This window comes from Leucopleurus acutus (assembly GCF_964270905.1).
Source record: "Leucopleurus acutus genome assembly, chromosome: 19".
In the NCBI taxonomy this organism is placed as follows: Eukaryota; Metazoa; Chordata; class Mammalia; order Artiodactyla; family Delphinidae; genus Leucopleurus; species Leucopleurus acutus.
The window spans coordinates 44591454-44616357 of record NC_139161.1 but is presented as its reverse complement, the minus strand read 5'-3'; the positions used below and the strand labels follow the sequence as shown (position 1 = coordinate 44616357).

Here is a 24904-nt window from a genome sequence, read left to right as displayed (position 1 = left end):
TGCAAACCATTCTCCTCAGCACTGCCTATGCACCTTATAAAAAGAAATCTGATCATTTTAATCATCAGTTTAGTTCATTCAGTAGCTTCCTAGATTCAAATAAAATCTGAAGGTATTACAATACAAACAAGGTCCTTCTTAATCTCATCTCCTAGTAATCATTCTCTCATCCATCTCATCTTTCACTCTAGTTATAATGAACTAGTTCCACGTCTCCAAACGTACCATGGTCTTTCACGTCCCCGTAACTTTGTACATGAAATACTCTCTGTGCTATCCTTCCCCATCATCCCTTGACCTTTCACCATTAAAATTTAACTCAGATGTCACTTTCCTAGTTAGGCGTACTACAAAAAATGCACTGCATAACTACACAGGCTACCATTCACAATATAACGCTATAAGAACTGTCCCCTTGGAATCGTACAAAGTGAGGCCCTGGTTATCCCACCTATATCTTCCTGCTGTAAGTATCCTGGACCTATCTGTATGTATAGTTCAACTGTAATCTGTTTACAAAGATTCAAGTACAAGCTTCTTCAAAGTAGGGATTGTGTCAGGGAAGCTTCCTTAGCCTCACAAATTAGACTAGGTATCAATAACCACTCTGTTTTCCTCCATAAAACAAAGATGCTAAGGGCTAACAGATAACAATAAACACAGCTCATATTTATTGTGTCTTTACTATGGGCAAGGCACTCTACTAAGCATTTTACATGTATTATCTCATTCAATTCTTACAAGAGGCTGAGATAGGTACCATCATAATCCCTGCTTTATAGAAGAGGAAACGGAGACACAAAGAGCTAAAGCAACTTGCCTGAAATCACATGGCCAATAAGTAGCAGAAAGTTAATTTAGGTAGATTATCTCAGGAGATTTGTTTAATGTCTGCCTTCCCTTCTTAAGGTCATATTAATTTTTTTTTTTTTTTTTTGCGTTACACGGGCTTCTCACTGTTGTGGCCTCTCCCGTTGCGGAGCACAGGCTCTGGACGCGCAGGCTCAGCGGCCATGGCTCACGGGCCCAGCCGCTCTGCGGCATGTGGGATCTTCCCGGACTGGGGCACGAACCCGCGTCCCCTGCATCGGCAGGCGGACTCTCAACCACTGCGCCACCAGGGAAGCCCTAGGTCATATTAATTTTGTTCCCACTATGCCCTCAGGGCTCAAAGCCTAGTACACAGGTCTTCAATAAATACATCCGCTAACTTAAAGATGACTCTAAAATCACACCTTTACACTTAGTCCTACTAAATTTCTGCTTGTCGATTTCTACTCATAGCACTGTCTCTGAATACCTGTCATCTACTATTCCGGCCATCTTTCTGGGCTCTTTTTTTTCCTTTAAATTAATGTATGTATGTATGTATGTATTTATTTATTTATGGCTGCTTTGGGTCTTCATTGCTGTGTGTGGGCTTTCCCTAGTTGCGGTGAGCAGGGGCTACTCTTCCTTGCAGTGCACTGGCTTCTCATTGAGGCGGCTTCTCTTGTTGCAGAGCACAGGCTCTAGGAGTACGGGCTTCAGCAGTTGTGGCTCGCAGGCTCTAGAGCGCAGGCTCAGTAGTCGTGACACACGGGCTTAGTTGCACCAAGGCATGTGGGATCTTCCTGGAACAGGGTTTGAACCCATGTCCCCTGCATTGGCAGGTGGATTCTTAAACACCGCGCCACCAGGGAAGCCCCCTAGCTCCTACTGATTTGAAAATCTGATAAGCCTTATAGGTTATTGTCCAAGTTATCAATAAAAATGTTGCAGAGTCCTATATTTAGAATCAGAAAATTATTTTTGACATCTTAAATCTGGATACTCACTCAACTACTTAACTGAAATCACAGCTTTTAAAACTATTTAAAAGGCTAAAGAATAGACCTATTACTTTGGTAGAGTTTTCCATAAAACATTATTTTGTCTTAACTTTTCTCATGGTATGCAGTTTTTCAACAGGTAAACACTCTTTTGTCATTTCATTCAGTTTAATTATATATTAGCTTCCAAATGCACTTCTCAGGGTTTCTCATTTTGTCATGATTCCTTTCTGCTAACCCTCTATTTGTCATTAAAAGCTCCAGAAGAAAGAGTAGGGAATAAGATGTTCCATACTACTAAGTGAACTTTTATGAGGGTGAGGGGATAAATCTTCCAAAAGTTTGACTCTATACACATCTTTGCAGAAAAGAATTAGGAATTTTCTTTATATAGACAAATACAGACAAAACATAAAAGGACTTTCAGACTGTAAAATTATCTCCTCTTTCAGGAAAGCATTTTAGGGACTATTTTTAAAGAATAAAGTTCAAGGGCTTCCCTGGTGGCGCAGTGGTTGAGAGTCCGCCTGCCGATGCAGGGGACACGGGTTCGTGCCCTGGTCCGGGAAGATCCCACATGCCGCAGAGTGGCTAGGCCCGTGAGCCATGGCCGCTGAGCCTGCACGTCCGGAGCCTGTGCTCTGCAACGGGAGAGGCCACAACAGTGAGAGGCCCACGTACCGCAAAAAAAAGAAAGAAAAGAATAAAGTTCAATAAGAAAGATACGATAAAATGATTTGTTTTTAAAACCTAAACCCTGAGAAACAAAATGAGAAAATGAGTTGCCTGAGGTAAAAATTGTGTACATACATAAATCTTCAATTTTAAATTATTCTTCCTCTTGGAGACTATATTAAGCTTTATAATTGAAGTATGCTAGCATCAGACATTAATATTACCCATGAAGTTTATTTGGGGGTAAAGTGTTCCAGTTGTGTTACAAAACTGCTAATGTAACAAACAGAAAAAAAGATAAGGGGTGACTTGATTATTGTCTTAAAGATAAAACAGTCATCAATCTGTCATAATTTAATAACTTTTGCTAAAAGTATTTATCCAATAGTTTATTATGTTAGTTATTAAACACACGACTTTAATATTAAACTTTTCATCATTATCCAAAGACACCAGAGTAGATTTTAGTAAAATTTAAAATGTTTGCCTAAAACATTATACAATTCCAGGTTTTGATTTTTTAATAAATAAGGATTTTTTAAACATATTCACTTCGACAATCCTCAGTCACCCCTGCCCCACCCCCGAGACCTAAGTGTCAATAGGAAGCTTAATAATGGTATTTACATTCAGTGAAAGAGAACTAAATGAAAGGAAATGGGCATAAAGTTAGTATTAGATACAGAACTTTTGACCAGAGGGCAAGAGGGCAATAAAACTCAGAATTAAGCCACTAAATGAAGACTATGGAGTCACAACTGCAGGCATTCTAAGAAATAAATGCCAGCAACTTACCCCATCAATAATTTTCTCTCTCTCTCTGGGGGTTCAATACCCTGTTCTTATTTATGCACTTTCAATAGGCATCACCTCTCAAATCTTCCCCACTAACTTACATGGCATTATTTTCTTAAAAATTAATTTTATAATAAATCGAGCAATCCAAGATATCCCCTATATAGCAACACTGAAGGAAGGAATCATCAATTACTAGAGCATTAATTGAGTGTACTGGATTAAGTGATCTTTATGTCTCTTTCACATCCACAACTAAAAAATAAAGCTTCTAAGAAAAGAGGCTGCATTTCTAGTTTTGAGGAAGAATGGATCCTCATTAGATACTTACATGAAATACAGAGACCCCACAAACCATTTAATAACTTTTATTATTCTCATTCAAGTTAGGAACTCAAGTGACATAGCATACAAATTAGCTGCTGCTACTTTCGTCACTAGCACTGTTGCCTCATAACTAAGGCATCAGAAAAATTATCTCTGGGATCATTCAAAATCATGACTTTTAAAATGTCTTTTTTCAATTTTCTTCTAACTATAAGATTACGGGCTCCTTTAAAAGCCTATGTAAAACTAACTATTCCAAAAAACAAACAAACAAACAAAAAAAACCTAACTATTCCTACCACCATCTCTTATAGACCATGTTTACTAAGAATTAGTTATCTGAGGATGCAGCTTTTAAATAACAGCAGGTGCTCAGTATTAAGGTTCAGGGGTTATTCCCTACAACAAAATTCCCCAGAACTCAGGTTCAAAAAACAACAGAATAATTACAGTTTAAGTTAAGAGAAAAACAATTAGTTCATTCTAATAGGAAAGAATTATTTTTATTTGGTAAGGTAAACAAAATGGTGAAACTTATGCAAATATCTTTGAAGCTATCGTGGACACCATAAAAAGTTAGATGGAGAAGACATTTAAAGGCATACTACAAAGAACCATTTTTATATTAAACCTAATTGAATGTTTCCTTTGGTTTGAGGAGCCTGAATAAATGGGTCAACTATCCTCTAAAGTATAAAGATTCTGTATAAACTCTTATCATGTGTTCCCTCAGAGACTCATTAAAATGTTGACAAATAAAACAAATTCATCTCAATTCTTTATCATATTTTAAAATTAGAAACAGGAACCAAATTTATTAAGTTACTGTATTCTCTATTTATACCTTTCTTTATAGAGTGCAAAGTACTTTATTTACTTACTTATTTATTTCCTGCAATTTATTTATTTATTTGTTGGCCGTGCTACACAGCATGCAGGATCTTCGTTCCCAGACCAGGGATCGAACCCAGGCCCCCAGCAGTGGAAGTGCGAAGTCCTAACCACTGGACCACCAGGGAATTCCCCAAAGCACTTTAAAGTCCATTTAAACTTTACCATATGTATAAAGTCCCAAAATAAGCAAAACCAAACAACAGGTTGTTTAGGGAATTTTATGGGGTGATAGAACTGTTCTAAAACTGGACTATGGTGATGGTTGCACAATTGTATAAATTTACTAAAACTCAATGAACTATATATTGTGCTCTAAACAGGAGAATTTCATAGCATGTAAATTATACCTCAATAAAACTCTTTTAAAAATAAAGCATCAGGGCTTCCTTGGTGGCGCAGTGGTTAAGAATCCGCCTGCCAATGCAGGGGACATGGGTTTGAGCCCTGGTCCAGGAAGATCCCACATGCCGCGAAGCAACTAAGCCCGTGCACCACAACTACTGAGCCTGCATTCTAGAGCCCATGAGCCACAACTACTGAAGCCCACGTGCCAGAGCCCATGCTCCCCAACAAGAGAAGCCACCACAATGAGAAGCCTGCACACAGCAACGAACACCCAATGCAGCCAAAAATAAATAAATAAATTTATTTTAAAAAAATAGTAAAATAAAATAAAAATAAAGCATCGAGAGAATGAGAAGACAAGCTAAATATTAGGGGAAATATTTGCAAAAGACATATCTAATAAAGAAGTTATCCAAACTATACAAAGATTAAAACTCAACAATAAGAGAAGAAAAACAATCTGATTAAAAAATGGGCCAAAGACCTTAACAAACACCTCCCCAAAAAAGATATACAGATGGCATATAAGCATATGAAGAGATGCACCACATCATATGTTATCAGGGAATGCAAATAGGAGATACCACTACATACTGCTTAGAATGGCCAAAATCCAGAACAACAACTGCTTGTGAGGATGCAGAACAACAGGAACTCTCACACATTGCTGGAGATAATGCAAAATGGTTCAGCCACTTTGGAAGGCAGACTGGCAATTTCTTACAAAGCTAAACATACTCTTACCATACAATCTAGCAATCATGCTCCTTGGTATTTACCCAAAGCTCTGAGAATTTATGTCTACACAAAAACCTGCATATGAATGTTCTTAGCAGCTCTATTCATACTTACCAAAACTTGGAAGTATCCAAAATGTCCTTCAGTAGGTGAATGGATAAATAAACTGTGGCATACCCAGAAAATGGAATATTATTCAGCACTCAAAGGAAATGAGCTATCAAGCCATAAACAGACATGGAGGAACCTTAAATGCGTATTACTAAGTGACAGGAGTCAATCTGAAAAGGCTTCATACCGTATGATTCCAACTACATGACATGAAAAGGGAAAACTCTGGAGGCACTAAAAAGATCAGTGGTTGTCAGTGGTTAAGGGGGAGGGATAAATGAATACACAGAGCACAGAGGATTTTTAGGACAGTGAAACTATTCTGTATGATACTACAATGCTGAATACTTGTCATGATACATTTGTCAAAACCCATTGAATGTACACCAAGAGTAAACCCTAGTGTAAACTACATACTTTGGGTGATAACGATGTGTCAGTGTAGGTTCATTGATTGTAAAAAATTTATCACTCTGGTTCAGGATGTTCATAGTGGAGGAGGCTGTTCATGAGCAGGATCAGTGAGTTTATAGGAACTCTGTAGGTTCTGTTCAACTTTGCTGTGAACCTAAAACTAAAACCTAAACAATAAAGTCTATTTAAAACAAACAGGGACTTCCCTGGTGGCGCAGTGGTTAAGAATCTGCCTGCCAGTGGACACAGGTTCGAGCCCTGGTCCAGGAAGATGGCACATGCCACGGAGCAACTAAGCCCCTGTGCCACAACTACTGAGCCTGTGCTCTACAGCCTCAGAGCCACAACTACTGAAGCCCACGTGCCTAGAGCCCGTGCTCCACAACAAAGAGAAGCCGCTGCAATGAGAAGCCTGTGCGCCGCAACTAGAGAAAGCCTGTGCACAGCAACGAAGACCCAACGCAGCCAAAAATAAATAAATAAATATAAAACATACAAAAAGATAAAATAAAGCAGATTATACACCATGATTAAGTGTATATCTCAGGAATTTATCTCAGGAATTCAAGGTTGGATCAACATTTAAAAATCAATTAACGTTCAATGCCCTTTCATGATTAAAAACATGAACTAGGAATAAAAGAGAACTTTCTCAATCCTATATGGAGCATCTGGAAAAACCCACAGCTAACACATTTAGCAGAGAAAAGACTGAAATAACTTCTCCTTAAGATCAGGAACAAACAAGGAAATCTGCTCTTGCCCTAGAAATTAGGCAAGAAAATAAAGGCAGCAAGATGGGAAAGAAAAAGTAAAACTCTCTCTTTGCAGATGGCATGATATTGTATATAGAAAATCATGAGGAATATATTTATAAACTATTAGAACTAATAAAACATGTTCAGCCAGGTTGCAGGGCAAGATTGATAGATAAAAATCAGTTGTACACACAAGCAACGAGCAATCTAAAAATGAAATTAAGAAAGCAATTACAATATCATTAAAAACAATAAAAAATTAGGGATAAACTTAACAAGAAGTATAAAACATACTCTGAAAACAAAATTGAAGAAATTAAAGAAGATCTAAATAAACGGAGGACTTCCCTGGTGGCGCAGTGGTTAAGAATCTGCCTGCCAATGCAGGGGATACAGGTTCAAGCCCTGGTCCAGGAAGATCTCATATGCTGCAGAGCAACTAAGCCTGTGTGCCACAACTACTGAGCCTGCACTCCAGAGCCCGCAAGCCACCACTACTGAAGCCTGCATGCCCTGGAGCCTGTGCTCCACAACAAGAGAAGCCACCGCAATGAGAAGCTCGCGCACCGCAACAATGAGTAACTCCTGCTCTCCACAGCTAGAGAAAGCCTGTGCAGAGCAACAAAGACCCAACACAGCCAAAATTAAATAAATAAATAAATTTATAAAATAAATAAATGAATAAATAAATAAATGGGAAAACATCCCATGTTCATGAATTAGAAGACTTAACATTGTTTAGATGACAAAATTCCCCAAACTGATTTACAGATTCAATGCAATCCGTATCAAAGTCCCATCTGGCTTTTTTGCAGAAATTGGCAAGATGATCCTAAAATTCATATGAAAATGCAAGGGACCCAGAGTAGCCAAGACAATCTTAAAAAAACAACTTATTACAATGTGACAATAATCAAAAATGTGACACTGACATAAGGAGAGATTTATAAATCAATGGAATAGAATTTGAGAAATAAACTATTACATTTATGGTCAACTGATTTTCAACAAGAGTGCTTGTTGAAGCACTCAACATTCAAGGTCATTCAACTAGGAAATAAGAATACTCTTTTCAACAAATGGCAATGGGGCAAGCAGATACCCACATGCAAAAGAACGAAGTTGGACCCCCTACCTCACACCATACAGAAATTACTCAAAATGGACCTAACTATAAGAGGTAAAACTAAAAAACTCTTAGAAGAAAGTATAAGTATAAATCTTCATGATCCTGGATGAGGCAAAATCTTAAATATGACACCAAAAGAGCAAGCAACAAAAAACAGATAAATTGGACTTCATCAAAATTAAAAACTTTTACGCTTCAAAGGACACCAGCAAGAAAGTGAAAAGAATGGGAGAATATATTTGTAAATCATATATCTGATAATGGACTGGTATCTAGAATACACAAAGAACTTACAACCTCAAATGTCCAGAATAGGCAAATCTAGAGAGACAGAAAGGTTAACAGTTGCCAGGGCAAGGGGGAATGGGGAGCAATTTGCTAATAGATATGAGGTTTCTTTTGGTGGTGATGAAAATGTTCTAAAGTTAAAATGAAAATTTACTCTGTGAATATATAAAAAAAACATTAAATTGTACAGTTTAAGTGAGCAAATTGCATGATGTGAATTATATCTCAAAAAAGCCATTTTTTAAAAAGCAGGCAATAATAAACACAAAATTCAGGAGAGTGGTTTTCTCTTGGCAGGGGAAGTAAGGCAGAGAGATGGAGTCGGATGTATTTTAAGGGCAGCTTCAACAGTGTTGATTTTATCTTCTATTTCTTACGCTAGGTTGTGGGTTCATGGATACTTTTTTATTATTCTTCATAACTTCAATCACATATCTTTTATATATATCAATATTACATTTATTTGTTTGTAAAAGAGCACAGGCCTGGGTGAAAGCTCTATTCTACCATTTGTTAGCTAGGAAGCCTGAGGCAAGTCATTTAGAGCTTTCTGAGCTGTAGCTTCCTCCTCTAAAAATAGGGAAACTATCATGTACCTCCTTATGTTTATAATAAAGAAATTCTTAGCGTTTCTTTAAAGTAAAAGTTATTATTATAAAATCCAAAGTGAAAATCCACTATACTCTCACCTCACTGTAATAACCATTGTTGGTAGATATCCTTTCAGACTTTCCTGGAACATATGAGTAAATTTTTTTATATTTTAAGGAGACAATCTTTTTTTTTTTTTTTTTTTTTGCGGTACGCGGGCCTCTCACTGTTGTGGCCTCTCCCGTTGTGGAGCACAGGCTCTGGACGCGCAGGCTCAGCAGCCATGGCTCACGGGCCCAGCCGCTCCGCGGCACGTGGGATCTTCCCAGACCGGGGCACGAACCCGCGTCGCCTGCATCGGCAGGCGGACTCTCAACCACTGCGCCACCAGGGAAGCCCTAAGGGGACAATCTTTGACATTGATTTTCACTTAATAAATTGTGAGCATCTTTCAAAGATAACCACTTCACTATTCATAGACATTTAGGTTGTTTTCAATCCGGGGGGATTTCCCCTAGTTTTTTTGTTTTTTCTTTTAGACTTTTTTTATGGTATATTTTACCAAACACACATCTTAAATTTCTACACAGATAAATCTGATGTTCTTGTCTTGCTTTGAAGTCAAGGTAATATACTCCTCTCCTTCTAAGATGATAAAACCAGTTATCCATATTTTCTTCTTACTTTTTGGCTTTGTTTTTTACATTTAAATCTTTAATCCACTTGGACTTTATGAATAGGGATCTAACTTCATTCTTCCCCACCACTAGCTAAACACCCCAACAAAGATACAAAATAAACCAGTGATGTGCTGGAGCTAGCTCATACTGGCTCTTGAGAGACTGTCACATTTTCTGGAATTTTGCAAAGCTGACAGTGAAAAATAGAATTTGAGAAATAAACTATTACATTTACGGTCAACTGACCAACATTTATGGTCAAACTGTCAAAAATTAAATTATATAAACTTACAATGAAATAAATTATATTTAAAATAAAGGTAATAAATACTCAGAAATCATTCCTAATTATTTTATTATGATTTATGCTTTTACGGTTAACATCTACTTTACCTGTATGGTGAAAACAGTTTACAATGGGTGTGCTACTGTGTTTCTTTTTCCAATTCAGCGTTTAGTGACTTTAGGTTGCTAGCTTGAAACTGGCCATTACAGGAGTATTAGTATTTACAGAAATTGGCAAGCCCTACAAACTAGAGCTTTTTTATTTTTCTGAGAACCTGTTGTTAAACGTATACCAGCACACCACAGAAATAGGCCATTTTTCCTCACTAATTTTAAAGAGGATCTCTAGTACACACTAATCTGCATTTACTCATAAATTTATAGAACAGCATAAGGAGCTTAGTATTTTTTTTTTTTTCTGTGCTAGCATCACAGACTGCTTTGGTATGTTTTGATATATTAGATGACACTTTAGACACAGTTTCTATTTTTCTAACATGAGATCACAGCACTGCATTGAGAATGTATTTTTCCTAAATAATTCAACAGCATTCTTATTTCAATGTAGATTATAAAAATAAAGGACTATTTTGGTGAATAGTTGGTTATTGTATATTATTTTTAGATTAGGGCTCTTTACTCTTAAGAAAAAAAATCCAAACACAAAAAAACAAAATCACCACCTTGGGGTAGTCTAAGTACCACTCTGTTTTCTCATAAAAATTCCTCATTGCACGAGGAAGTAGGGATCTATGTAATGGCAAGAGCCAGTGGTAGTACTCTTCTCCGACAAGTCACCGTGACATACAAACAGCATTAGGAACTTTCAGCTTAACAACAAACACTTAGTAAGTACCCACCAAGGACCATGTTAGGCTCTGGAGATGCAAATGAAACATGGTCCCAGCTTTTGAAGCTCTCATCATTTTTAGTGGATCAGTAGGTAGGGAATGTGTCTTAAGTGACTACAAGCATTTGCTTTGATTAGTACTGACAGGGAAAGAGACAGAAACAGATGGATTTTCATTTGTCTTCTAAGAACAAGCATTTACCTTAAGAGGAAAAAAAAAACCGAGGTATTAAAAGAAGAAAGTCTGCCCACCTACAGAGACAAGCTGATGTGTATTGGTAACTAAATCTTCAGCACCTACACCAGTTAAACATCACAATGTCCCTATTTTAATGTCTTTCCTGCTGAGGTACTTTAAGAAGTCAGTGACTTATTTGCAGATACCACTATCAACTGCCATCAAGTAAACCAGCATCTGCTGCATGTATCTTTCTTACCTGTCACAGGTCATTTAGATTTGAACTCCAGCTACCTCATTCTTGGTGTTTATGTTATGCAACTACGTAATGTAATAGCTGGGTGGACTCAATAAAACCCACTTCTGCACATAAACCAAAAGACTTTACTTTTAAAGACTTGCTGTCCATTTGGGGTTTCTCATTAACAAAATGTCTTATATCGTAGCCCAAGGAGCAAACACAGCAGCTGCCCTTTTCACATACACAGTTGTGGCTTGATATACACAGTGACGATTTCAACCATTTCTAATCACTAATATTTTAAACTTTAAAATTTATTTCTTAGGAATTTGTGCTATATATGGAAATAATCATTACCCTTTGGGAAACAATGTCTCATTTACTGAAAATGAGTTTAACAAAGGAATTATTTGGCACTGAAAAATACAGAGCAGTGAATTGGGTGACACAAACCACAATATCATCGGCTCATGTGACTTTATTAGGGTAATTTCCTTAAAAATATATATATAGTAACTTAAAATTTAGCTTCAACAATGTAATATCCTCCGTCATGTCCTCTGTCATAAAACTGTGAAACCAGATCTTAGGTTCTTATTTTGAAAATGTCCCTTAACTCCCAATCTGAGATAAATACCTCAAAAAAGAAAAACTTTACAGAATGGAATATTTCTATTCTGCCTGAAGCCTAGTTTTGACTGGTATGTTTCAGTTGCACATTTGATTCACACTGAATTTTGTTTTAAGTATTAAGGGAATAAATAGCATTCCAAAAGTCACAAGCTTGAAAATTTCCAGTTCGTTCTCTAGTTGGAGACCGTACAAAACTTATTACATGGAACAGTGAGTTGATGCAGTGACCATAAATTTCTTAACACTGTAAGTCTAAATTTAATTGAAACCCAATCTCAGCAAGTTCTGTAAAAATAGCCTCAAAGTAGATAAAGCAAAAGTCACAAAATGTTAATCTAGAAGAATGGTTTATGGGTATTATTATTGTACAATTCTTTCAAGTTTTCTGAGGTTTAAAATTTTTCAAATTTTACAGAACATGATTACATACATGAAAAGAGTGAGCTGTTTTCCACCAAAAGCCTTGTAGTTCATGACATTAAACTTTTACCAAAACTTAGAGTCACCAGCACACAAAAACCAAACAACAGAGTATTCTAAAATACTCTATTTTTTTTTCAGAAGCATTGTTCCTGGTTTCATTTATAGAGTTTTTGTTTTATATTTGTTTTATTTTGCTTTTAGAAGAACACCTCCTCCATTTTCAACAGGCATTAAGTTGGACAGGTATCACTGGTAAAGTAGCAAAGGTCCTGGCTCAGCCTCTTACCAGCTGCATGACCTTGAACAATTCTCTTAGCTTCTTTTCTCTGCGTCTCAATTTTCCCACTTATAAAATGAGGCAGTTACACTAGATGCATTCTAAAGTATCTTCCAACTCTATAATTCCTTTCAGATAGAGCTCTAGGCTTGTGAGAATGAAAAAATGAGGCCTCAAAAAAAAAAAAAAGGCCAAAAACCTACCTTTTAATGTTAGTGAAACAAATAGGATACAAAATTGTAAATATACAATGTAATAATCATGATCCCAACGCTAACATAACAAACACACATATTCCAGATTTAAAAAATTACACCAAAATACTATTAGTGGCTATCTCTGAGTTGTAGGTTAAAAATAGCTTTTTGGTATTTTCCAAGTTTCCTACAACAAACATATTATTACTTTGATAACAGAGTGGAAGGAGGGAGTTGAAGAGCAAGGAAAAACCCTTCTCTTATGTGCTAAGGGAAATTTTACCTTTGGAAGGCATTCTAGAATCTGAATGAATTTTTCAAAAACAGTTGTGTGTTAATCAGAAAAAAAATCACTGGTATAGTCATTTACTTGATACCTGTCAACAATCATTCAAAAACTGTTAGTTATATGCCCTAGGTTAGTAAACTTAAGGAGGTACTGCATTTTTTCACATGTACTGAAACTGGTAATAACAATGATAGCTAACATACACGCATTGCCAAGCACAGTTCTAAGACCTTACATATATATTGATTCATTGAATCCTCACATCAACCCTATGAGATAGATATACCATTATTTACTATCCCCATTTTACATACGAAAACCAGAGGTTAAATAAATTGCCCGCAACTAATAAGGGGTAGAGTCAAGATTTAAATACAGGCAGTCTGTCTGTCATCAGAGTACAGGCTCTTAACTATTAAACCATCCTGTCCCTTTGTACTTAAATGTCCTTTTCAGGTCATTCTTTAACTTCCTTTGCTCTCAAAGTTCATCTAAACTACTTTTCTTCAACCTGAAAAGAAATAATATTTAAGTACTGGGATAAAAAAGACTGGCCAACGTTTTAACTTGCAAGCTTAAAATTATGATTCATTTCTAAGTCATTATTTCAAAGGTACAAAAAGTACAACTTAATCTCCACACGTATCACGAGGTAAACAATATGATAACATCTGAGGAATTAAATATGTAGCATTAATTACTAAGTTAAAATTGGAATGTTTTAATAAAAGATGCTTTATTGATTGACGCTAATTTGTCCTCATGAATCTTCTGTGAAAAGAGCCCCTAAAACCAATTGTTGTACCTTTCTAAAATTTCTATTTTATTGAAATGACATTTTAAACCATGTTGTAATTAACTAGTTTGTTTTTTAAAAGAATGCATCAATATTTATTTTGAACACTGGCCTTAGTACACAACCAGCTATCTTCACGATAACCTCAAATACTATAACATGCAGAACCTGGAAAAGCAATACAAAGGAAGCCAACCAATTCAACATAGTTGAAGGTTCTCACCTAATTCTTAGGCAATTCAAACCCAAACCAAGTATACATGTGTCTCTTTTTCTGCACAGTACCATTACCTGTCAATTTTTATGGTTTCTGGGTTACTTTTACTAAAGCTCAAACTTCCCCATATCTAGCCCTGTCAAAGTAAATATAGAAAGCAATAGTTTCCTATCTTAAAAAATTAAAAAGAGAAGAAGTGGAGAAGTGAGAAAAAAAACCTTTGCAGCAGGCTGCCTGTTAACTTAGATGTGCAATGAGACAATCGCCTGATAATTGCACCCTTTGGGTGCTTCTGTACTGGTAAGATAATAAAGAGAAATAAAGTCACCTGGTTTATTTCAATTTACTTACACAATCTGCAAATCTGTAGCTCTCTGCCATGGTACATTAAAAAAATTAGCATGTAAGAAAAATCACCTGCTTATGTAAATTGGAGTACGGTTTTTATCCACGCAGACAGAAAAAAAAAATGGCTCAATCTGGGTCAAATGACTAATTTTATCCATTTGTTCAAATGTCTCTCTTCACCTTTTCTCTGAGCTCAGAGCAAGAATTTTAGGTCAAGGAACGGATAAACAAAAAGTTTCTGTGTTGTCCATTCCCCTGTAAGAAGTCTGCTGCCTCACACTACTGAGCTCTATATTACTTAAACTGAAAACAAGACTGAGAACTTTATCTAGATAACAAAACCACAACACTGAGAGAGGAAAGAAAAGAAATCAGTGGAGGATATCTGATCCAACTGGGAAGGAAAGCAAAAATGGCAAGGATCAAGTACCAATTTTACCTTTTGCTACTTTAGGCAAACAGGGCTTCAGAAAAGGAAAATACTCCAAATAATTCAGGGCAGGCAGGACAACTTCTCTACAAAGAACATTATTCCACTTTGCTCTATAAACACACCCTGTCAAGTTCTTCTGAGTCTGACATAAGTTAGATGAATGCGTTCTTGGTCATTTAATGACTACCTTCCCAGCATTCATTGCTGGAATTCATCCCTCCCACTTATAACTGACTCCATCTCCAGGTCCAGGGGTGGACCTGACTGATCCAAAAGTAACCTTAACCCCACTGACAGTGACTGGTTCAGAAATGAGTGAACAACCCAATAAAGGCCAAAGAGACTCTAGAACTGGGCTGGTCATTAAGACTGTCAGTAGCCCCATGGATACTGAACACTTGAAATTTGGTTAGTCCAAATTGAGAAGTGTTGTAAGCGCTAAGAGACACACTGGATCTTGTACATTTTGTATGAAAAAAGGAATGTAAAATATCTAATTAATGACTTTTATAGTAATAACATTTGAAATGATAATATTTTGGATATATTGAGTTAAGTAAAATAATTACTAAAATTAATTTCACCTGTTTCTTTTTACTTTTTTAGTGTAGAAAATTTTAAATCACATTATGTGGCTGGCATTATACAGTTGACCCTTGAACAACTCGAAGGTTAGGGGTGCTGACCTCCCCTGCCCAGTGCAGTCAAAAATCCATGCATAACTTTTGACTCCCCCCAAACTCAACTTCTAGTAGCCTATGGTTGACTGAAAGGAAGCCTTACTGATAACATAAACAGTCGATTAACACATATTTTGTATTTGCTGTACATGGGCCTCTCACTGCTGTGGCCTCTCCCGTTGCGGAGCACAGGGTCCGGACGCGCAGGCTCAGCGGCCATGGCTCACGGGCCCAGCTGCTCCGCGGCATGTAGGATCTTCCCGGACCGGGGCACGAACCCGTGTCCCCTGCATCGGCAGGCAGACTCTCAACCACTGCACCACCAGGGAAGCCCGACTCTCTCATTCTTAAGACTCAGTAGTTGAGGTATTATCTCTTCTAGGAAGCATCCATACCTTCCACAGAAATTCCTCCTCTGTATTCCCGGGGAGTATCTCTCTCTATTGCTGCATTTATGGCAGTGAATTACAACTATCCATTTACAAATCTCTCTCCCCCACTAGATCATAATCTCCTTTAAATCCTTATCATCCAGCACAGTGCCTGGCAAACAGTCAACACACAGTAAATGAGTATTATAAGAACAAGTGAAAATAATTTGTCCTTATGTTTTTGACGGTTTCAAATTTAGTTTCAATTCTCCATCAAGACTCCCTGAGAGCAGGGATGTATCGCTTTTCATACTGTTTATTTTACTGTAAGCTCCTTCAGGGCAATACTGTGACTTAAACATCTTTATATCCCAAGCACCGTACAGATAATAGCAGAAACTTGAAACAGGTTTGCTAAATTAGTAATAGAACGAAATATCCTCATTAGTGCCTACAACAGTGCTGGTCTGTAGCAGGCTGACAATAAAAATACTTTGACTAGTGACTTCCAACAGTGTCAAAACCTTCCATATGATTCAATTAGCCAAACTAATTCAAAACACAGATGTGAAACTGGGTTTAGGTAAAGAGCACCAATCATGATCAAAGGCAGAATTCCCTGTACAGAGTCCCTCTACTCACACCATTACAATTAACTATTAAAGTTGAACTCAGTATAGTTTCCTTAGAAGTCATCTTTTCATAATGCCAAAGTGCCAGAAGTTTTTCTAATGTCTCTTGGCTAGGTACCTTAGAACTACTGACTAGGTCTATGAGGACTTGTCACATGCTTATTCACAGTATTACAGCTGTTGCCTCAGGCACTCTTTGTTACCCCCAAGCAACAAAAGGATCAAACTGACAAGCTATTTTAGTTAGGAAATCATTGTTGATCTGCATTAGATGACCCAATCAACAAATAATTCACGTGAGTATTATGGAAGCACAGGGAATCATAAGTAAAACCCAAATATAATCTTATAATGGGAAGAGCTTCTATCCAATGACTTCTTTCTGTTTGGTTGGATGACAAATGTAAAAGTTTCTTTGGCTTTGACAATTCCCATCAAAGAAATCAAATCAGCATATTAAGGAAACTTACAGTAAACAAACAGTTGATTCTTAAACTGCTAGGACATCAACAAATCTAATAAGAACCACCAAGAAGAGACACTCAATTCTACATATAGAAGTCAGTGAAACTCTAATGCTCCAAGTTGTGAAGATAATGAAATATTCCAGTACTCCATTAGAAGATGGCTTTTTATATCAAGGAACAACAATGCTACAGTTGCCTAAATTTTGAGGATTAAATCCCAGAACTTGAGACTCAAATAAACATTCAGTTAATGTACTTTGCAAATATTCTTCTAGCATAGCACATGAAAGGGAACTACATCTACCCCTATTTCTTTCTCAGGACATGCACCAGTGGTTACTAACTGACAGCTAAAAAAGATGTAAAAAGCATGTAATTTTGAGGGATACTGTTGTTTTAGCTTGTCTGAAAAGGCCACTCTTTCTGAAACGTGTTTTTTAAGGAAAAAAAATCACCTTTTTTCTTTTAAGCTGATATTCAATAGCAGAACATGACATTTCTCCCTAAGAATACAATGAGTTTCTTTTGTTGTGTTTTGTTTTGTGTTGGTTTTGTTTCATTTTTGGTTTTTGAATAAAATCTGCATAATCTTGTCCAAGAGCCCAAGTACAAAATGACTTCCAGTGTTACAGGCTATGGAGTTTCTCTCGCCAAGAAACCAGTTCAATATCATTAGACTGTGTTACTTTTATTTTCTCTCTTTGCCTCCTCTGCTTTATGACAATGAACCTGCAGTTTCTAAAAGTAAGTTCGTTTGTAGTTAAAACTAACAATATAGATTTCCACATTTCTAGTTTCACACGGATGCTTTGTTATGTCTAGAAGAGCAACCGTTTCCTTTTTATGGTGCAGGCTCTGCTTCTTCAAAGCTCTTTTCACAAAGCAGACCCCCCCAAAGAATCCAGCTGTGGCTGTTAATCTTGGCTGATAGAGAAACTTCTCAATACTACAGATTCTCAACCTGTAAAACACAGTTAATAACAATACAGTTTAGTATACCACTCTTTCTGATGCAACTAACTCCAGCATTTTCCCAAAATTATCCCAAAAGCATTCCCCATTTTTCCAAATTATAGTTTGCTATTTGAGGAGTAAAGGAGAGAAAACATCAGAAAATACAAGATGCCTCTAATTTTCACAAGATGAGCAAGCTAGACAATCTCTGCCATGCATAAGGATTTACACTGAATAATTTTTGATTAAATCATACATTTCCCCTGCCTCACTGTGATCTTCTTTAACAATTCACACCTTTTCATCCAAACACAAGTAAAATGAATTTCTACTAAAGCTGAACTTTGACAATAAGGATGTCCTTCATTTGTTACATTCTGAGAAAAAAAAAATTAATGTCCTTCCAGGCATGGAAATCCATACTTTCTAAAACAGTACAGATCTGGCTAAACATCTACCAAGTCCATACAAACATGTATATTATGTTTTTTCTATGCATTTGTTTTTAATTAATTGAGAGAATTGGACAGAATATTTTACCCTAACTCTAAATTCAACCCTCCTTACTTCCCTGGCATGTAGCACAACTAAGGGGACACTCTATGGTATTTAAAGTCATGCCTCCAAAAAATAGTCTGCATGTTGATTTTACCTGATAAATCTGATCTTATGTGAAGCCACTTCTATGCACATTTACACAAGTTTGATTCTCCTACCAAAAGTAACCACAATAAAACCCAGCTAACATTTATTGAGTGCTTACTGTGTTCTAGACAGTGTACTCACTGGTTTACAAGGATTACCTCATTTAATCCTCATACCAATTGTACGAGACGGGTGCTACTATTATCCTCACTGTATAGATGAGGAGCAGAGAGGTTAAACAATATATCAAGATCACACAGCTAGTAAGTAACTAAGTATCAGTACAGTGATGCTTAAGTTTCAAACTACTTAAATAAAGGTAACCTGCTGAAGGAATTAGAATAATAAAATTCAAAGTTCTCCAACTTTACTTGGAGTACAAAGACAACAGACTGAATGAATCCCAGGATCTTTGATCTTTCAATTAATCAGATAAGTAAAAAACACTGATTTTATAAAGAAGAAGCTTTTTCCACTCACTTTTATTAAGGTGGCAATATGTACCATTAATTCAATCTGATATTTTTGGCTGACAATGTCAAAACTGCCTGGGTTTAGCGGTCCTCAAACCTTTCTCATGGGGTCAACTTCCTCCAATTCTCAAAAGCATACACTTCACGAGCCCCTGAAGCCTTTATGTTATAATACATCTTTAAGAACAGTATAACTTACTTTCCTCTGGCAAATGTGAACTACAGACAAGAAGGTATTTACATTATTCTCACCAAACAACTGAGGGTCCTGTTTGTGAGTTGTTTTGTGTTTTGGTTTTGCATTATGAAAATGTCCATATGGGCATTTGAAAGCCTTGTTATCTGATGAAGAAGGTCAAATTATATACAATGCTTTGATAACCCATGAACAATATTCTGCCATTGGCAATGAACGTGTCTCAGGCTACCCCATGATATTACTAGGTAAACTGGAAACCTTACTTTGAGATAAAACACAGCAGACAGTTGTTAATGAAACCTTAATTGAACTGTCAAAGCACCACCTTTACCAGCAAGGTAATATGTAATTCACTACTTTTACACAACTGTCCAACACTGATAGGTTATTCCAATAGTTAAATTCAGCAGAAAGATAAATCAAGCCTGGTAGACTAAATTGTTCAGTGATAAATCTGAATGGTAAAATGCTGCATCACTTCTACAAATATCTCTCCTTGTCTACATGGAGAAACAATAATATCCCTTAAAATTATATGCAACATATTTAGCCATCAGTTAGTACCACTGGGTACATGTACAAAAAAAGAAACGAGAGCAGATATAGTTTCTTTTCATATGCTATGTCAGAAGAAAAATACTTGCAAAATGTATTAAACATATTTGAGTCTAAGTGAATCTTATAATGCCCAAGTAGTTATATGGTGCTTTGAATTAAATGATGTATCATTAGGAGAATATTTTTATGTTCCATTTTAATCACTTTAGAAAATAGTTGTTTCAGACTCATTAGGTGCCTTCTAAATTAAAATGAAAAATTTTCATTCAGTTAGTTAAAAAGTAAAAAAGCTCACTAATATCTTTTGCTTAGGTTTGAGAATACCAGTGCAATTCACTGTGGTTTGGTGTCCAGATCTCTAGTTTTAATAATCTTACTCACGTCATATAGCAGTCAAATTCCAAATATAATAAGCAATTCAGACAGCAATTCATAAATATGTAAATATAAAAATAGAAAAGAATTTGCATACTAAAACACACACCTGGAACTCTTTCCTCTTTTTTTCATACCAAATTGTATTTCACCTGTAACAGCTGATAAAAACATTCAATGCAGCTAAGTAGAAAAACTTGATTAAAGAACAAAGGAGGACCTGACCAGGAGATCAAGTAACCAAGCAGCAAAGATGCCACAACACTGTGGTAGGTGCTGGGGAAAGAAAGAAGTACTCTAGCAGACACAGTCACTACCCTCATAGGGCTTACAAATGTAGTCAGTCAGACAGGGCAAACGCTCCACAACTGGTGTACAGTGGAAGATGGCACAGATATGGAGGTACTTCAAGTACATGGAAAGAACTCCATGGGTGGTAGAAGGGGTCGATCAATGAAAGAACCTAGAATGGATTCAAATCAAACACATTCAGCTTTTCATGTATTGGTAAGTCAGAACACCCACTACCAGAATGTTTGCTGTGGGATATGTTTCAGCACTACAGTTCCTCACCTCCCTCCCCTTAAAAAAAAATTCCCTTAGCACCAACTTTAAGTTAAAACTTCTACAAATCACATCACCATTTGATAGAAATGTAGGTGAATAATATCTTTAGAACATAGTCAAGAATGCTGCAACCCATTTCCCTTTCAGCATCTCTAGTTCTTAGCACTGCATGCAAAGCACTAAAATGAAAGAAAGCATCCAGGTCTAAGAAAATCCAAACAAATTCTCAGTAAATCAATGACAAAATTTAAAGCAAGGAACGATCTTTTTCCTGCCCCCTGCCCCCCCACTTTGAAATCCTCAAGGGCTGGACAAGGAACAGCAGTTCACAGTGCAGTCCCTGAGGACAGGATATGGAAGGGACGAGAGGAAGGCAAGAACAGGCAGGTCCCTGAGCAGAGACTGAAAAGGCACCATTACCGGCTGCATTCTTTCCCACCAGGAATCCCACACACCTTGGAGAACTTGCTGGGAAAACACTGGACTTCACCAGTTTAAAAAAAGACGGATCGGATCACTTAGTAGCCTAGTTTATAAAATCTGAAATGTAAATAAAGATGGCCAGATATAATGCAAAAATGAAACATGTCAATTATAGCCTGAAAAGCAATGACGAAAGGAGACATTTACTAGGCTAGTTCCAAAGAGTTCGTTCTCCTGTGGTGATGAGGGCTTTTCTATACATTAACAAGAATCTTTTCTTTTTTTAAATTGAGGTATAGTTGAAGGAATCTATTTTTGAAGCACTGAAAACATCAATTCACCTATCCACACCAGAATACTTAATCCTTGGGGGGAAAAGCTCAGTTCACTCTAGTTTTGAAAGAAATAGGACCCTACAATGAGAAATACATTTTATTATAAACTATCAATCTTCCTAAGAAGGACAAATAGACAAAATGTTGCATTTAAGAAGCCCTCGGACTTTAAAAAGTATACTAGCACTAGCAAAAGTAGAGAAGTTTCATGTTTAAAAAGTATACTTCCTACTACAGCAGCCAACCAAGGGATAACAGCAACTTACAAGCCACTAAATGACACTAAAACATTACACTGAATGTGGGCCACTGCATAGTTACAGTCTACTGACCTCAATTGTGGTACTCATGTGTGATGCTATATTTAATGCATTCTTATCAAAAGACTAAAGCTACATACTTCCCAACTGTAGCTTTATGGTTTAAAATAAACCACTCATGCAATGACTTAACTGGTTCAACTATGAACCTTATCTTCCTTCTGGGGATCAAGATCACAAATTAAGGAATGAAAAGACAGAAAGAGCAAAGTAGTTATGCAACGTATACCCCAATGACAAGACTATTATAAAGAATCCAGTTTGGGTCAGTTGTGACATTTGCTGCAATTGGGCAACTGATTCAAACTAAATCAAACATGAGAGATGGCCAAGGTCTGTGTAGAAATAAGCATTCCCTGCATTCATCTATTTACTGAATCTCCATTCAGTGGCTTGCTCAGGTTCTACACAATAGGTTTGGTAGACAACAAACTTATGTGAGTTACTCAACAGAGGGTGCTCCACCAACGCTGTCCATGACTCCAAAGCACAAGCCTAGATAACCGATGCCATCAGGCCTCTTTACCAGGTAAGGAAGGGTGCCTTCCTACAGTTGAGCTGAGAAGCTTGTTCCACTTGGGTTGACATGGAGAAAACCATGAGAAAGGACCTGCCCAACGACAACCATGAGAAGAAACCAGGAGAGGCTGTGTTTTTCTTTGGATACTCACCAGACGACACCAAAGGCTCCATATCCAATAGGTCTATCCGGCTCAATATCCAGCTGCTGTTGTGGATGATGCGAGTGCTGATGATGGTGCGCCTTAACTGTGGCAGCTGCGGCAGCCTGTACCTGAGCTGGGGCTGCTGCAGCTGGTCCAGGAGCCTGACCCGGTGCCGGTGATGGGAAATACGGCTGCTGCTGCCCAGGGTTTAACATGGCTGCAGCTGCGGCCGCTGCTGCGGCTGCCGCAGCTGCAGAGGAGGTATGCTGCTGTACGGGGTGGACAGCAGCAGCCGACCCGGGATGAAGATGGTGCTGAGGGTGGTGGTGGTGGTGAAGGTGAGGAGGAGGGAGGTGTGGAAGGTGGTGGTGATGGTGGTGGTGGTGCCCTGCTGCTGCCGCAGATGTACCGCCATTGTAAGCCGCCATCATTTTTGCGTTGGCTCTTGCGCCACAAAGAGACATTCAAAAAAAATGCCCTTTGATTGGAAAGCAAACTGGGTCAAGCTGTCATTTGGCCATTTAAAAATGAAGAAAAAACCCACTCACTCCACCTCCAAAATCATGGAGCGGAAGTGGCTTTATGTCTTCATCAGTCAATCCAGACAAGTTAGAGGATCTTGGTGTTTAATTTGGGGGTGAGTGTGTGTGGAAGGGTGTGGGTTGCCCCAAAAAATAAAAGAAAAGAGAAAAGAAAAAGAAAAAAGGGACCCCTTCCCCCCAGGTTTCCTGCCACAAGTGGGTACTAAAACTCCATCCTTAATTCGGGGGAGGTTCCAACTTTGAATGTGGGAATAAAGGCCAAACCTCCCGACCCCCTGAACTCCACACGCGAAAAGGATCAGGTAACACACCACCCTGGGAATCTTGTAAGAGGCTTGACTCATCTACCCCTTCCATTCCCACATCCTTTTCTAAACACCTACCACCTCCTCAAAAATGCAACTGAAAAAAATTCCAACCACCCCAAAGTGAAAAGATGGGGGGAAATGTTCAGGGAAACTAGCTCCCCCCCTCGAACTCTCAGGCCTTCCTACATCTCCCCCTACTCCTCGTCAGGTTGACCTGATTGGGGGGGCGGGGGGGGGTACTAAACTTTCCCGAACAGAAAAGAGCCAGGGAAGGAGGCAGGAGGGACAGAGTGAGCAGAGGAGGCGACAGGGCAGGACAGAGAGGAGAAAGAGAACCGGGGCAAAGTGAAGGTAAGGAGGTGCGGGGAGCAATGAAAGAGAGGTGGGCAGCACTCGGACGCCCAGACACAGGGAACCGCCCCGGGAGGAGGTTAAGGTCCCGGGGCCAAAGAATGGGAGCCCCGGGAGACGGGCGGGGTGCAGTCGGAAGCGGGCTGACTCCTGCCCCCGCCGCCGGCTGCTTCTGCTGAGGAGGGTTGGGGGGGAGAGCGGGTGGGTCCCCCCGCGCGACGGCCCCCGCAGGGCTCAAGGCTGCTCCGTCTCCCCCCCTCCCCCCCACCCGGCTTCCGTCCCCGCGGCCGCTTTCTCCTCAGCCGCCGCGGCCGCTTTCTCCTCGAGCCGCCGCCTCCTCAGCCGCCGGTGCCGCCGCGGCCGGACTCACCTCCCCTAGCAAAGCCGGATAGAGCGGAGCCAGCGGCGGACACGCGCAACCAGCCGCCGAGGCCCCGCCCCCGCCTCACACTGACCGGCTACCCTAGCCAATCCACGCCCACCTGTCCGCGTCCGCCTCCAATCCCGGGCCGGGAGCTTCAGACAGGCGCACTGTTCGGCCAGTGGCGACAGAGTGTGGGTCTCCTGGGGAAATCCCGCCCCCGAGCCGGGATGGGCAGATCGAAAGACCAATCAAAAGGCAGAGTTGGGCCTGACCGACAAGACCAAAAGCGAATTAAACACCAAAGATCTCCGTGACATTTTCTTTCGCCTCTCTCCTCTTTTCTTTTTCTTCTTTTATTTTTTTGGCAGGAGCAGGAAGCTGCGTGCTAATCCCGCCTGCAAAAGCTGGAAGAGAGGGGTGGAACGAAAGAACCAATCGTGAGCCGGGCACCAAGAACAGAGCAACCAATCATTGGCTTGAAGAGGAAGTGGGATGAGACTGGGACCAGATAGACACTTGATTTGACAAATGGAAAAAAAGACTGATCTCGGTCCCACCCTTCAGGTCTCCTATAGGTCAGGATTGTGGCGAATTCGCTGTCATATCAGCGATGATCAAGGGGCGGGGCCAAGTGTAAGGGGTGTGGTCTAAAGACGGGGGCGGGACCTAGATGAAGAAGGCGGAGTCCAAATCATCCATTGATTGGAATCATCTACTACTCCTTTTAAAAACATCAGGTGTGGAGAAATAGGAGCAAAAGGGGATGTCGAGCTTCAGAAACTCAACCAAGGTTATTCAACAAGACAGTCACTGAAGAAACTCAGTAGACTGACAGTTCATAGCCTATAGCTGGTCCTCCATGGCTAATCCTCATAGTGGCAGAAAGACGCGCTATTTCGTTTTCACAACTACATGCTCATTGAACGATAGGGCTATTGATACTAATTAAGAC

General features: G+C 38.7%; 1 protein-coding gene across 1 annotated transcript in view; it reads right to left on the bottom strand.

Annotated features, from left to right (window-relative positions):
* Positions 1–23904, bottom strand: part of NLK (nemo like kinase) — a 142786-nt gene extending 118882 nt beyond the window's left edge. Inside the window, exon 1 of the mRNA XM_082861352.1 lies at positions 22394–23904. Within this exon, the coding sequence (XP_082717478.1) occupies positions 22394–22851 (458 nt within the window). The 5' untranslated portion in view covers positions 22852–23904. The remainder of the gene's footprint in view (positions 1–22393) is intronic.
* Between the last annotated feature and the right edge of the window lie 1000 nt (positions 23905–24904).